The sequence below is a fragment of the Ahaetulla prasina genome, chromosome 4, assembly GCF_028640845.1.
Source record: "Ahaetulla prasina isolate Xishuangbanna chromosome 4, ASM2864084v1, whole genome shotgun sequence".
In the NCBI taxonomy this organism is placed as follows: domain Eukaryota; kingdom Metazoa; phylum Chordata; class Lepidosauria; order Squamata; family Colubridae; genus Ahaetulla; species Ahaetulla prasina.
This window is the reverse complement of record NC_080542.1, coordinates 18,624,080-18,638,737: the sequence shown is the minus strand read 5'-3', so window position 1 is coordinate 18,638,737 and position 14,658 is coordinate 18,624,080. Positions and strand designations below refer to the sequence as shown.

The following is a 14,658-nucleotide window of genomic DNA, read 5'->3' as shown; positions in this document are numbered from 1 at the left end:
CAGAGTCAGTTATCTGAAATGGTATAGGGTCTCCTGCTTGAGCAGGGGCTGGATTAGACCTCCAAGGTCCTTTCCAGCTCTATTCTATTCTCTAAAATGTCATAAAAGTTTTGTCTGCAATTATTTTAGATGGGTATCCCAATCCTAGCCTGATCAATCTCTAATCTAAAGCATTGTTTTTCAAACTTGGCAACTTTTAAGATGGGTGGACTTCAATTCCCAGAGTTTCCAAACCATTCTTTCTTTAGTTCTTGGTAGCAAATCAGAATATAAATTGGAAAAAAAAAAATCTTCCACCTCATCATCAAATTATGGACAGAAAACAAATAAGCTTGCTCAGGGCCATTTCTGTACCTCAAATATGTCTAATCAAAAACTGAAGCTTCTCATTTCAGAGAAAGATGCATATTTCCCAACCAAAGCTTTTAATGCCAATAAGATCGCAGTTGGAGGTATCTCATGTTTTGAAGTGTTACAACATTTGAGGTGGAGCCCTTTTATCAGTGTTGATACAACAGCAGGATAAAGACTGGAATAAAGCTTGAAAAGCTGAAAGTAACTTGGTGCAAAATTCTCAGGAATGCAATGCTTTGGATTTTTGTTCAAAAGCACCGCAGGGGGATATATTGGTTAAAGCTCTGCCTGCTGGAAAAATTGGCTTTATGATGTGTAGTCACATTTAGTGTGCAATGTTTCACTGATTTCCATTTTGGTCATCTTAGTTCAAGTACAGTATTGTGCAAGAGAGCTCAGGTCACAGAATCAAGTGATTGCCTATGTGAGATGATGGATGGATAGATGAAAGGAATGAGGGACGAAAGGAACGAGGGACGAAAGAAAAGTGGCATGCGTCTAAGAAGTGGCATGTGTCTAAGAAGAACCTCTGGGGGTTTTTAAATAAGGGATTTTTAAAGGGGGGAGGGTAAGGACGGGCGTTGGGGGAAACCCGTCGGGGAGGGGACCAGTTCCTGCTTATGCTCGTGGCGTTATTCCAGCAGGTTTGAGGGTAATGGGGAGGATTGTGTTCCTGCTTATGAGGGTTGTTCCATCGGCACGGTAAGTGGGAGGGGCAGATATGGCGGAAGCGGGGGGCCGTATCGTTTTCCGGGGGTGCGCGCTCGCTGTTTAAGAGCAATCACGTGCTCCGGCCCCTTAGTGGCCAGAATCCAGCCCCGAGTGGCCAGAATCCACAGAGCTTGGACCTTCGGCTAATGCTGTGCAATGCAAGGTCCGTGGTGAACAAAGCCCCCCTGATTTGTGATCTTATACAGGGGTGGGGGGCACGGACCTTATGGGCATTACGGAGACCTGGTTGGGCACGGAAGTGGGGGTTCCCCTTGTTGAAATGTGCCCTCCGGGTTTCCGAGCATTCCATCAGCTGAGGGCCAAGGTAGGGGTGGGGGGTGGCGGTCGTTATTAAGGAGAGTCTAGAACTGAGGGAGGCCACTGTACCTCAGATAGCTGGCTGTGAATCCCTCTATGTGAAGTGAGGTCGTAGGATGTAGGTGGGCTTGTTGATCACATACCTGGCTCCTTGCTGCATGACAACAGCCCTGCCCGAGCTGTTGGAGGTGCTTGCCGGGATGGCGGTTGAGACCCCTAGACTTTTGGTCATGGGGGATTTCAACTTGCCATCAACCGGCATGGCATCGACGACAGCTCGGGAGTTCACGGCCTCCATGACGGCCATGGACCTGACTCAAGTAGTTAATGGCCCTACTCACATCGTGGGAGGCACACTGGATCTGATTTTTGTCTCTGGGCAGTGGTTGAATGTTCTAGAACTAGGAGATTTAGTTATTGAGCCCTTGTCATGGTCAGATCATTCCCTTCTTCGTCTGGACTTTTGGACTGCTACTCAACACCGCAGGGAGACGGGACCAATGCGTTGGTTCCGTCCCAGGCGCCTGATGGACCCGGAGAGGTTCCTGACGGAGCTTGGGCCGTTCCCTGAGGATCTAGCCCACGGCATGGCCGAAGAGCTAGTCACAGCCTGGGATCAGGCTGCAGCCGGGGCTTTGGATTGTGTCGTGCCTTTGCGGCCTCTGACCCGGCGTAGAGCTCAACCAGCTCCTTGGTTTTCCGAGGAGCTGAGGGAGATGAAGCGCCAGCAAAGAAGCCTAGAGAGTGCCTGGAGATCCAGCCGTTCGGAAGCTGACCGAACACTAGTTAGATCATATATTCAGACCTACCTAGTGGCATTGAGGGAGGCTAAGCGTTCTTACGTTTCCTCCCTTATTGCATCGGCAGATAACTGCCCGGTCGTCCTGTTTTGGGTGACCCGCTCTCTTCTGCAGCAGGAGGTGCGGGATGATCCCCTACAAGGGCGTGCCGAGGATTTTAGTGCGTATCTGCACGATAAAATCGCTCAGCTTCGGGACGGGTTGGATCAAAATTGGGTAGATTCAGGTGAGACGTCCGAGACTCATCTTGTTGAGACCATTTGGGATGAGTTTGATCCTGTGGCTCCTGAGGACATGGACAGGTTATTGGGAAGGCTGAATGCCACCACTTGTTTACTGGACTCATGTCCCTCCTGGCTGGTGCTGGCCACACAGGAGGTGACACAAGGCTGGCTCCAGGGGATTATTAATGCTTCTTTGTTGGAGGGGGTTGTTCCTTCCGCCTTGAAAGAGGCGGTGGTGAGACCCCTCCTCAAGAAGCCTTCCCTGGATCCAGCTGTTTTAGGAAATTACCATCCTGTCTCCAAACTTTGCTTTGTGGTGAAGGTTGTAGAGAGTGTGGTGGCACGTCAGTTACACCAGTACCTAGATGAAACTGTCTATCTGGATCCGTTCCAGTCCGGCTTTTGGCCTGGGTACAGCACAGAGACAGCTTTGGTTGCGTTGGTCAATGATCTCTGGAGGGCTCGGGACAGGGGTTATTCCTCTGCCCTGGTCCTGTTAGATCTCTCAGCGGCTTTTGATACCATCGACCATGGTATCCTACTCTGCTGGCTGGGGAGTTTGGGAGTGGGAGGCACCGTTTTTCGGTGGTTCTCCTCCTATCTCTCCGACTGGTCGCAGACGGTGTTGGCAGGAGAGCAGAGATCGACCGCGAGGCGCCTCATGTGTGGGGTGCCGCAGGGGTCGATTCTCTCGCCTCTCCTATTCAACATCTATATGAAGCCACTGGGTGAGATCATCAGTGGTTTTGGGGTGAGTTACCAACTGTACGCTGATGATACGCAGCTGTACTTTTCCAACCCAGGCCACCCCAACGAAGCTGTCGAAGTGCTGTCCTGGTGTCTGGAAGCCGTGCGGGTCTGGATGGGGAGAAACAGGCTCAAGCTCAACCCCTCCAAGACGGAGTGGCTGTGGATGCCGGCATCCCGGTACAGTCAGCTGCAACTGCGGCTGAATGTTGGGGGCGAGTCATTGGCCGCGATGGAGAGGGTGCGCAACTTAGGCATTCTCCTGGATGGGCAGTTGTCGTTTGAAGAACATTTGACGACCGTCTCCAGGAGAGTTTTCAATCGGTACGCCTGATCCGCCAGTTGCGCCCCTTTCTTGACCGGGATTCCTTATGCACAGTCACTCATGCTCTTGTTACCTCTCGCCTGGACTACTGCAATGCTCTCTACATGGGGCTCCCCTTGAAGAGCACCCGGAGGCTCCAGTTGGTCCAGAATGCAGCTGTGCGGGTGATAGAGGGAGCCGCTCGTGGCTCCCATGTAACACCACTCCTGCTCAAGCTGCACTGGCTGCCTGTGGTCTTCCGGGTGCACTTCAAGGTGCTGGTTACCACCTTTAAAGCGCTCCATGGCTTAGGACCGGGTTACTTACGGGACTGCCTACTGCCACAGTTTGCCCCCCACCGACCTGTGCGCGCTCACAGGGAGGGACTCCTCAGGGTGCCATCAGCCAAGCAATGCCAGCTGGCAGCCTCCAGGGGAAGGGCCTTCTCTGTGGGAGATCCCACCCTCTGGAATGAACTTCCCCCAGGACTTCGACAACTTCCTGACCTTCGGACCTTCCGCCACGAGCTGAAGACATATCTATTTCTCCACGCAGGACTGGCATAGAATTTTTAGAATTTTTATTATTGGGTTTTAAATTTTAATGGGTTTTATGGTTTTTAAATGTATTTTTAAATCGGGGCCAAATTGAATAAGTTTTTTAATTATTGATTTTATTTGTATTGCATTTATTTATTTATTTTATTTTTTTTTATTCAAAAAGTTTTACAAAATTTTTTTCCCCCTTTCCCCCCCTCCTCTCCCCTCCCTTCACAACCTTCCTCCCCCCCCCCCCGACTTCCCGGAACGGGCACAAGGTATAGTTAAAAATAAAACAAACATATGCTAAAAAATTTTCATCCCAACTTAATTATACCCCTACAATCATCAATTCCTAACTTCCCCCAAAAACAATCAAGAATAATACATCATAATCATTCAAAAACAGTCTGATAACTCTTAGTCTGATATCTACGTTGAATATAGTCAATCCATTTTTTCCATTCCTTTAAGTATCTTTCTTGCGTATTGTCTTTCAAAAAGGCTGATATCTTCGCCATCTCAGCCAAATTGGCAACCTTCAATATCCATTCTTCTATTGTAGGTACTTCTTTTTTCTTCCAGTATTGTCCTATTAGTAATCTTGCTGCTGTTATTAGGTTTAAAATCAATTTAGTCTCAATTACTGTACAATCCGTAATAATTCCCAACAAGAAAAATTGCGGCAGAATATCTTCTTTTTCAAAACATTTTGAATAAAAAGAATATCTTCTTTTTCAAAACATTTTGTAAAATCCACCAAATTTTTATCCAAAAGGCCTTTATGTCCTTACAAGTCCACCAAATGTGAAAATATGTAGCATCATCACAATTACATCTCCAACATTTTGCTTGCATATCTGGATACATACATGATAATTTTTTAGGATCTAGATGCCATCTATAAAACATTTTATAAAAATTTTCCCTCAGATTCTGTGCCTGCGTGAATTTAACATTTGTAACCCAAATTTTTTCCCAAGTTTCCAATAATATTGGCTCCTGAAAATTTTGTGCCCACTTTATCATACAGTCCTTTACCAAGTCCCTTTCAGAATCTATTTCAAGTAACACATTATACAATCTCTTTATATGCTCCTGAGACTGATTTCTAATTTGTATTGCATTTATTTACTGTTGTTTTTACTTGGCTGTGAACTGCCCTGAGTCCTTCGGGAGAAGGGCGGTATAAAAATTAAATTATTATTATTATTGTTGTTGTTGTTGTTGTTGTTGTTGTTGTTGTAGGAAGGAAATTGAAAAAAAAAAGCCCTCTAGCAATCAGCAGGCTCCTCTCATGATCTTATGATAGAATGTCCACCAAAGGTGATGGGAGTTTTGATTTATTTATTTATTTATTTATTTATTATTCATATTTGTATACCGCCCTATCTCCCGAAGGACTCAGGGCGGTTCACAGGCAAATAAAACATTTATATACACATTAAAATAACCATTAAAAAACTTATTCTAATTCAAATGTCTGAAAAATATTTCCCAGTTTAGGAAAACGTATATTACCAAACAACTTCAACTCATGGTGCTTGCTAGATACTTGTCACCATTTTTCCTTTTGGAGAAGCAGACAACCCTCCTCCCAAGACATTTTAAAAACAAACAAGGAGAAACCTGAGATCAATACATTTTTCTAAAAATATTGCAAGGATAACCTATGAGAGTGCTTTAGGATAAAACCTTGTGTTTCATTACTTCTCTGAATGTTGATCCTTAATCCCCAAGAGTTACAACTCTCAGAAAAGTGTAGTTCTTATATATGTATAGCTAGAATTTAAAACATGGACATGAATAGAGATGATTTTTTCGGGAGTACTTTGTGCCTCGCCTTTCCTTCCGGTTTTTGTTCTCCCAAACTTTTCAAAAGAAGCTTAAAAGAAATAATGGGTTCTGCCCAAAAGCAATACAATATTGGCACCAGATGAGGGAATTTCCTGCCTTTTCATTAGTGAATCATTTGAATCCCAATGGCAGGAGAGTCAGTTTGGACTAGTGGTTTAAGGCACCAGGCTAGAAAGCAAGGGACTGTTGAGTTCAAGTCATACCTTAGCCATGAAAGCCAGCAGGGTGACTCAGTCTCCCAATCACTGGGAGAGTGAGAGTGAGAGTTCCACCTTAACTATGAAAAGGTGACCTTGGCCAATCACTCTCTCTTAGCCCATATTACCTCACAGAGTTGTTATTGTGGGGAAAATAGTAGGGGGAAGGTGGATTGGATATGTTTGCTGTATGGAGTTATTTGAAAAATAATAAATAGTATATGTGTGTGTGTGTGTGTGTGTGTGTTTGTGTGTGTAAAAACTGGAGTGGGATGATGGGTTGGATATGTTTGCTGCGTTGAGTTACATATATATCCCATCTTTATTATTTTTACAAATAACGCAACAAGCATATCCAACTCAACTTCCCCCTCCTATTTCCCCCACATTATATATATATAAAATGGCAGTCCATGGGGTGGGTATTAGCCTATTGCAGTGCCCCAGTGAACCAGGATGACAATACTGTAATGGTGGAACATTCAAATACAAAATCTGCATTCTGGAAGCAGAGATAAATATCAATAAAGGAGAATATTTGTAGTTCATGGTTTAAATGAGGGGTCTTGGTACTCTCTGGGTTTAGTTGTTTTCCCATCATCAGTGCTAGTAAGGAATGGGGTTTGCTGTCAGTTTATATTCTGGTAGCTTGCCCTGTCAATGTCAATCAAATGAATATAAGATTAACACCAAGATTAATACCAGACCAACAATTAAAAAGTAAAGAATGTTCCAATCAGGGAAGTGCCAAGCAAGCTAACAGTAAGCAGTCTTTTAAGACCAATCCCAACTTCATTTTTTTTTAAATTTACATTTGTATCCCGCCCTTCTCCGAAGACTCAGGGCAGCTTACAGTGTATAAGGCAATAGTCTTATTCTATTTGTATATTTACAAAGTCAACTTATTGCCCCCCCAACAATCTGGGTCCTCATTTTACCTACCTTATAAAGGATGGAAGGCTGAGTCAACCTCGGGCCGGGCTTGAACCTGCAGTAATTGCAGGCTACTGTGTTCTAATAACAGGCTTCTAACAGCCTGAGCTATTACGGCCCTACCGTGAGCTATTCCCTACTAGCACTGATGATATTACCTAGATTGGGTAATGAAACGTCTGCAAGAAAACAACCAAGCTCAGAGAGCACCAAGGGCCCCTCATAAACATATTAAAAAAAAAAGATCCAGAAGGAGAAGCAAACTGAAGTGGGAGATCTTCCCCTCAGTCTAAGGTTTTGAATCTTCCTCTCCCCCACCTCCCCAAGGCCAAGGGGGAAAAATGGTACTGAGTGAAGAAGTTGCACAATAATCTTTTTCTTTACTTTCTTATGACTGAATCATCTCTGGAACCAACAATGTTTATACCTAGAAGGGTCAATGGGTCAAAAGCCTCTTAAAACTAATCGCAGAGAGAATACCAACAATGGGTTTCCTCACATGAAAGAGAAAAGCAAAGAGTATTGATTAAGACATTTCCCTTCCTTGGGTGAGGCCTGATGACTCATTCCTTACTTTTCCCAGCCTGTGCTTTCTTCCTTTTACAGAACTGAGATGACAAACCAAAGACACAGAGAAATCAGCATTTCTGGGAGTCAGCCTTGAAATTGCTAAGGCTGAAAAGCACTGCTCCAAGTTACCAGTAATCCTTGACTTACAACCACAATTGGGACCGGAATTTTGGTCATAAGTCGAGGCACCAGGTGACTGGATTCAATTTTACAATTGTTTTATGAGAGTTGTTAAGTGAGTAACTATAATAGTTATGTGAAGCACATGGTCATTGAGTGAATCACGTGGTCATAAAATGAACCCATTTTATCCAATAGGAGATTGGAAAATGGTAAAAAAGTCTCAAATTTCATTTACCTACTTGTGGTAGGTACTAATTCTGGTTTCTGGTAAAAAAACACCCATTGCAGAGGCAGTGTGTTTACTTAACAACCATGACATCTGCTTAATGACCAATTAATGACCATAACATTCACTTTAAGATTGCCACATTTTGTTTGATTGTTCACATGGGTGCCTTGATTTGCGACCATCATGACGTACAGCAGAAATTCCAGGCTCCATTGTCATCATAAGTTGAGGACTATCTATATATTTAAAAGCCTTGCATTCCTAGCCAATAATGGTGATTGATCTATCTATCTATCTATCTATCTATCTATCTATCTATCTATCTATCTATCTATCTATCTATCCATCCATCCATCCATCCATCCATCCATCCATCATCTATCTATCTATGTTTCCCTGAAAATAAGACCCAACCGGAAAATGTCCTAGCATGATTTTTTAGGATGCTCGTAATATAAGCCCTATCCCCAAAATAAGCCTCAGTTAAGATTGTAAGCCAGATGGGTTCATTTAGTACCGTATTTCCCCCAAAATAAGACCTAACCAGAAAATAAGTCCTAATGCATCTTTTGGAGCAAAAATTAATATAAGACCCGGTCTTATTTTTTGGGAAACATAATCCCCCCCTCCCTCCCTCCCTCCCTCCCACCATCAGTTTGTCTAAAGAGGCAGTCGTATAGATGGGGGTGGTGCAAAGCTTCGTCAAAAGAGGAAGAGATTTCAGACAATGATCAAATTCAAGGTGTGGTTTCAGTGGGAAGCCCTTTAAAAACGATCAGCAATTCTTCAGAAGGTGTGCTGAGACTTGTCTGGGCAGGGTTGACTGGATGAGAAGAACCCATTAAGAGAGTCCTATTTTGAACAAAAACCAGGCAGCAAAGAGCTTTGCAAAGGTCCTTTTCTGTCATTTTGTTTACATTTGTTCAAAATCGGTTTAATTACCCCTGGAGTACATTTTTAAAAAGTGCCAAGAAGGGAAAGAAAATGAGGAAGTAAGGACGAAGGAACGAAAGCTCAGAAACTCCATCAAACGTTGAATTCCTTTTTTCTAAGGGAAAGTAACCCAGAGAGAGAGAATGGTCATTTCAAATAACTGAGAAGACAGAAGTTCAGGATCTGAAGAGGTAACAAACCACAGAAGAAACTTAAGAGATTAAACAAAACTGGGAAGACCAAGGAAGCTTTCTGAGGAGACAGGAAGGAGCTATAAAATAAGCTTCTTTTCTGATTTGGGAAAATCAGATTTTCTTTCTTCCATGGCAGCCCCAACAGGCATAGAATGTTTTGCTGAGGATCTGCGCTGTTCTATTTGCTTGGAGCTCTTTTCAGATCCCGTCATACTGGAATGCGGACACAACTATTGCCAGGTCTGTATCACTCGGTTCTGGGCAGAGATCCCTAACAACCATGAGGAGGACATGCCTCCAACACTTCCTACTTGCCCAGAATGTCGGCGTGAGATCCCTGGTGGCAAATATACACCTAATCGGGTGCTGGGACAGCTTGCTTGCAAAGCCCAGGAATCTCTTTTGGTCAAGGCTGGTGATGAGGAGACCAACGGTGGTGAAGATGACGAGGAGATGCAGGGCGACAAGCTTTTTTGTACTGAAGACGGGTGCCTGGCGAGAGTTTTGCAACCAGACCACTGGGGCCACCAGTGTCTCCCCCTAGTTGAAGCTGTGGAGCACTTCAAGGTCAGTAGAAGGGGCTTATGGAGTCGGTGACGAGGAAAAGAGATCCACAGCGCATGTTCTTGGGGTTGCTTATGGAAAATGAGAAGATCTGAGTCAGTAATGGCTAACCTTTTTTTCCTCGGGTGCCAAAAGCAAGTGCCCACACCCATAAAGCAATGCCCCCCCCCGCGTGCCATGCTCCCCGTTCATGCTCATGTGACACCCCTGTGTTGCCCCGCTCTCCTGCACATGTGCACGTGGCCTCCTCATGCCACGTTTTGGGTCTAGCAGGCCTCCCTGAAGCCTTCCGGTACTTCTGGTAGGCCGTTTTTTGCCCTCCCCAGGCTCCAGTGGCTTTCCTGGAGCCTTCAGGAGGGAAAAAACGGCTTCCCCTGGCCCTCCAGAAGCTCTCCAGAGGCCGGAAATGGCCCGTTTTCAGACTTCCAGGAAGCCTGTTTTTCCCCCTCTCAGAGCCTCTGCGCGAGCCCTGTACTTACCTGGCATCCAAAATGGGCCATGTGGGGACTCTTGGGAGGGGAGGGGTGGCATGGGAGGGGCCAGCCGAAAATCAGCTGGCCGGCAGAAGGTGCGCGCGCATGCACGGTAGAGTTGACCTAGAGCAATGACTTGGCTGCCTGCAGAGATGGCTCCGCGTGCCACCTGTGGCATGCGTGCCATAGATTCGCCATCACAGATACAGATTATCTGAAAGGAAGCAAGACAAAGCAAGTGACAGTTAAGGAAATGAGGGCAACTTTAGTTTTTGAAATGAAAGTACAACTTATTGCTTAAAAACCGTTTTTCTGAAGTGTAGGGCTTCCTGCCTAAACAGGGGGTTGGACTAGAAGATCTCCAAGGTCCTTTTCAACTCTGTTATTCTATTCTAACCCTTCATTTGAAGCTACAATGGTATTCATAAAAAAATGGTCCTCACATATATCAACTTCGCAGCATTTCCATGGTCAAATGCTCATGATTCGGGTACTTGGCAAGTATTGCAAATTTATGACAATTGTGACCAACAAGATTGTCATTTGGAACTGTCCCAGCCAGCCTCTGACATGCAAAGTCAATGGTGAAACTGACAACGGGTTACAAATCATATTTCACTTAAACTTACCTCAACCAAGATTGTTGGAACTGCCATCATAAATAGGCAAGATCTCATGATGTTTTTCCCTTAACGATCGCTTCATTTAGCAGCAGGATGGCTGGTCCCAATTATGATTGTTAAGTGAGGATTACCTGTGGACATATTGAAGAAGATAATATTCACTGGCTATTAGTTACTCTAACAAAGATTAGACAGATTTATTTATCTATTTATCAAGCATCTTACATTAAAAGAAAGATATAATATTTAAATTAGTATAATAGTCTAAATCAGGGGTCTCCAACCTTGGCAACTTGAAGACCAAAGCTGGTGAGGAATTCTGGGAATTGAAGTCCACAAGTCTTCAAGTTGCCAAGGTTGGAGACCCCTAGTCTAAATTAAAAAAAAAATCAATAACTATATAACAAATATAAAAATTAAAACACGGAAGAAATTTAAAATACTTATGTGACATCATATAGCATTTGAGACCCAGAAAGTAGTGGTCTGAATAGCTGCATCATTGGTCAGGAACTAATTATCCATTGTACGTGGTCCATCATGATCATGATTCTTCATGATATGTAGAAACAACCAATTATAGTGTTTGGGGAGGGGGATGTTTTTCTAGTGGGTTTCCCAGAAACATCTGACTATCCACAGCATCTGGATCACGAGAGTATCGTACTGTAACAAATTGTTTTGAACTGGGTCTTTGTCAACTTTTGGAGCTGGTAAGTGTGTTAAACATTTTGTGGGCCTCTGGTAGGCATTTGCAAATGTATATGTGCTTGGGTGTGATTGCTGATTCACAAAGTGGCTGACAGGGGTTGTGCGATCAGTTGCATAACACCGTTTTTCAAAAGGGAAACTGGTGGTATTCTTTCTCCTCTCTTTGGTCCTTCAGACTTCTATCGGTTGTTTTTCTTTTCTGAGGAACGGTAGAAAGAATGGCACTAAATACCAAACAACTGTCAACCCTCATTTCTATTGTTTTGCAAAAAGCTTTATGGTTTTCAAAGATCCGACATTCTTCTCAAGCATGGGGCTGGTAATAGGCTTTGCTACAGGCCATCATCTATTGCAGGAGCAATTCTGGGAGTTGAAGTCCTCCAGGCTTAAGGTTGCCAAGGTTGGTGACCCCTGATCTATTGAATTACTTACTACATGCAGGGAATCAGGAAGAATCTAAGACTAAAATACCATGTTCAAGTCTTACCAGATTATTGTCTTCTTTGATAAGGCGGTGCAACACTTTACTTTTGAAAGCAACTGTATACTTTGCAGCAAAACTTACATCCCTCTGTGTTTTGAGAGACCATCTTGTCTTCATACCCAATAAAGTCTGAGCAACTCTGGAGATACTTGTTTTAAATTCCACCGACGCCTTCCTCAGTGTGGTGCCAGACTGATTGTGACATGTATATTTCATTTGGATTAGATTTCCTGGGAAATAGGCCTGCAACACATCTGGAGAGCCTCAGATTGAGGGAAATTGTTCTAGGATTCTTAAGACAAAGCTAGCTGTGTCCATACCAAAGGATTCTGTTTTGTGGAGCTAATTGTGCGATTTATTTATTTATAAAGCAAAAGTTTATTTAAAAGTGGCTTAGCTAGCCTGCCCTTATGGTAATTACCCTTCCTTCCTTCCTTCCTTCCTTCCTTCCTTCCTTCCTTCCTTCCTTCCTTCCTTCCTTCCTTCCTTCCTTCTTCTTCCTTCCTCCCTCCCTCCCTCCCTCCCTCCCTCCCTCCCTCCCTCCCTTCTTCTGTTTCTCTCCATCTCTTTCTCCTCTTTTCCAAATGAATGTTAGGAGGGGTCTCTGGAAATTTTCTTATTTTAAACGCGTGCATTCAGAATATTAAAGTTAGTCCTGACAGAACTGTGCCATTGCCAGCTATAGATTCATATTTAAGCTTTCCCCACCCTCTTTTGTATATAGCTGATAACTCACAACGCAGGCATAATGAGAAGAGGCCAAGTTTTCCACACTACCTTTCTATATGTCGGGAATTTTTTTTTTAACACACTAACCAGCTGTAGCACAACTGAGAATTACTTAACAGCAGTCTAAAACACTGCAATTTGAGTTGGGTTCAGTCCAATGATCGATTTATTAATATGCTTCTCACATCTTCCTGCCAACTGATTGCTCATACTTTTCCTTCGGTTTAAAAAACAACAACTATTATTCACAAACATTGAGCTCTTGTTTCACAATTCTGGATAAATAATCCTTATTGGATGTGATTTTGTTTCAGTCCCTTGGTGCGTTCTTCACCATGTAAGCTAACCTTTGGCCACCACACCCAGCACGGACTGCGGTTTGCTCATCTGTGGGAGATCCACATATGCCTTATTCGCCTCTTCTCCGTTACTGCATGTTGAACATTAAGTGAGAACTTACTACACGTAGGGAGATTATTATTTTTTTAAAAAAAATAATCACAAGAGAAACTGTTCCAAACCCAGAGAAGGAGGAGAAAGAGCCAAGTACACCTCGGCTGGTTAGATCAGTGGCAAAATCTTCCCTGGTTTGCCACTGGTTCGCTGCCGTGCATGTGCGGTGTGTGCCAAATGCATGCTGCGTGCGTAGGTATGTGCAGCACTCACCAAACGAGCGCTGCATGTGGAAAAAGGAAGTTTGGGAACATAAGTAGAACAGTGAGGGGGGGGAACAGCTGTGCCTCGTGATTTAGATTCACTAGAAAGCAAGATTTCCTGCTTTCTAGTGATTTTAAATCGTGCGGCACAGCTGATCATTGGAAATACCAGTTTGGACCAACCGTAGCATTTTTTTTTTTACTACCGGTTCGCCTGAATCGGTGCAAACCGGTAGGATTTCACCACTGGGTTAGATGTTTGGAAGATTTTTTTTTTTGAAAGATGAGTTCTGAGTGCCAGAACTCAGTTCTGAGTTCTGAGTGTTTAAATACCACCTGTATTATCTCTGACAGTTAGCATAGTTGAAGAATGAGCAAAATATTCCAGGCACAAACATCTTTCCTGACCAGCTTCAGGTTGACTCAGCCTTCCTTCCTTCTGAGGTCGGTAAAATGAGGATCCAGATTGTTGGGGTCAATAATGAACACTTAGACAGTGCTGTTAAAGCATGATAGCAATATTCCATATTTGAGCACATAGCAATATTTGAGAGGCTGCCACAAAGAGGAGGGGATCAACTTATTTTCCAAAGCAAACATAAGGCAAGACAAGAAACACTGGCTGGAAACTAATCAAGGAGAGAAGCAACCTGGAATTAAGGATAAATTTCCTAACAGTGAGGACAATTAACCAGTGGAACAGCTTGCCTTCAGAAGTTGTGGATGCTTCGACACTGGAGGTTTTTAAAGAAGAGACTGGACAGTCACTTGTCTGAAATGGTATAGGATCTCCTGCTTGAGCAGTGGGCTGGACTAGAAGAGCCCCACTCCCATGGTATATAAGTCTAAGTGCTATTGCTATTGTCTTGGGGTAAACTGCCCAAATGCAAGCATGTGTGTTTCCAGTTTTGTGAACTGTATGCAGAATAATAATAATAATAATAATGATGATGATGATGATGATGATGATGATGATGATGATGATGATGATGATGATGTTTTAATTTGTATACCGCCCTTCTCCCGAAGGACTCAGGGTGGTGAACAGGCAAATAAAATACAAACAGAAACATACACCATAATTAAAACAACCCTTAAAAAACTGATTCAAATTTGCCAGAAAATTTAAAATAACATTACACCCTATAAAATTACAGAAATTTAAAACCCATCAAAATTCAATTAAAATTTAAAATTTAAAATTTAAAATCAGGCCAGTCCAGCCATACGAAATAAATAGGTTTTAAGTTCGCGGCGAAAGGTCCTAAGGTCAGGTAGTTGTCGAAGCTCGTTCCACAGGGTAGGAGCCCCCACAGAGAAGGCCCTCCCCCTGGGGGCTGCCAGTCGACACTGTTTGGCTGACGGCACCCTGAGGAGTCCCTCTC

General features: G+C 43.6%; 1 protein-coding gene across 1 annotated transcript in view; it reads left to right on the top strand.

The window, feature by feature from the left end:
- Positions 1-8,580: 8,580 nt before the first annotated feature.
- The window catches only part of LOC131197300 (zinc-binding protein A33-like), a 32,838-nt gene continuing 26,760 nt past the window's right edge, over positions 8,581-14,658 (top strand). The window contains exon 1 of the mRNA XM_058181181.1: positions 8,581-9,600. Coding sequence (XP_058037164.1) covers positions 9,163-9,600 — 438 coding nt within the window. The 5' untranslated portion in view covers positions 8,581-9,162. The remainder of the gene's footprint in view (positions 9,601-14,658) is intronic.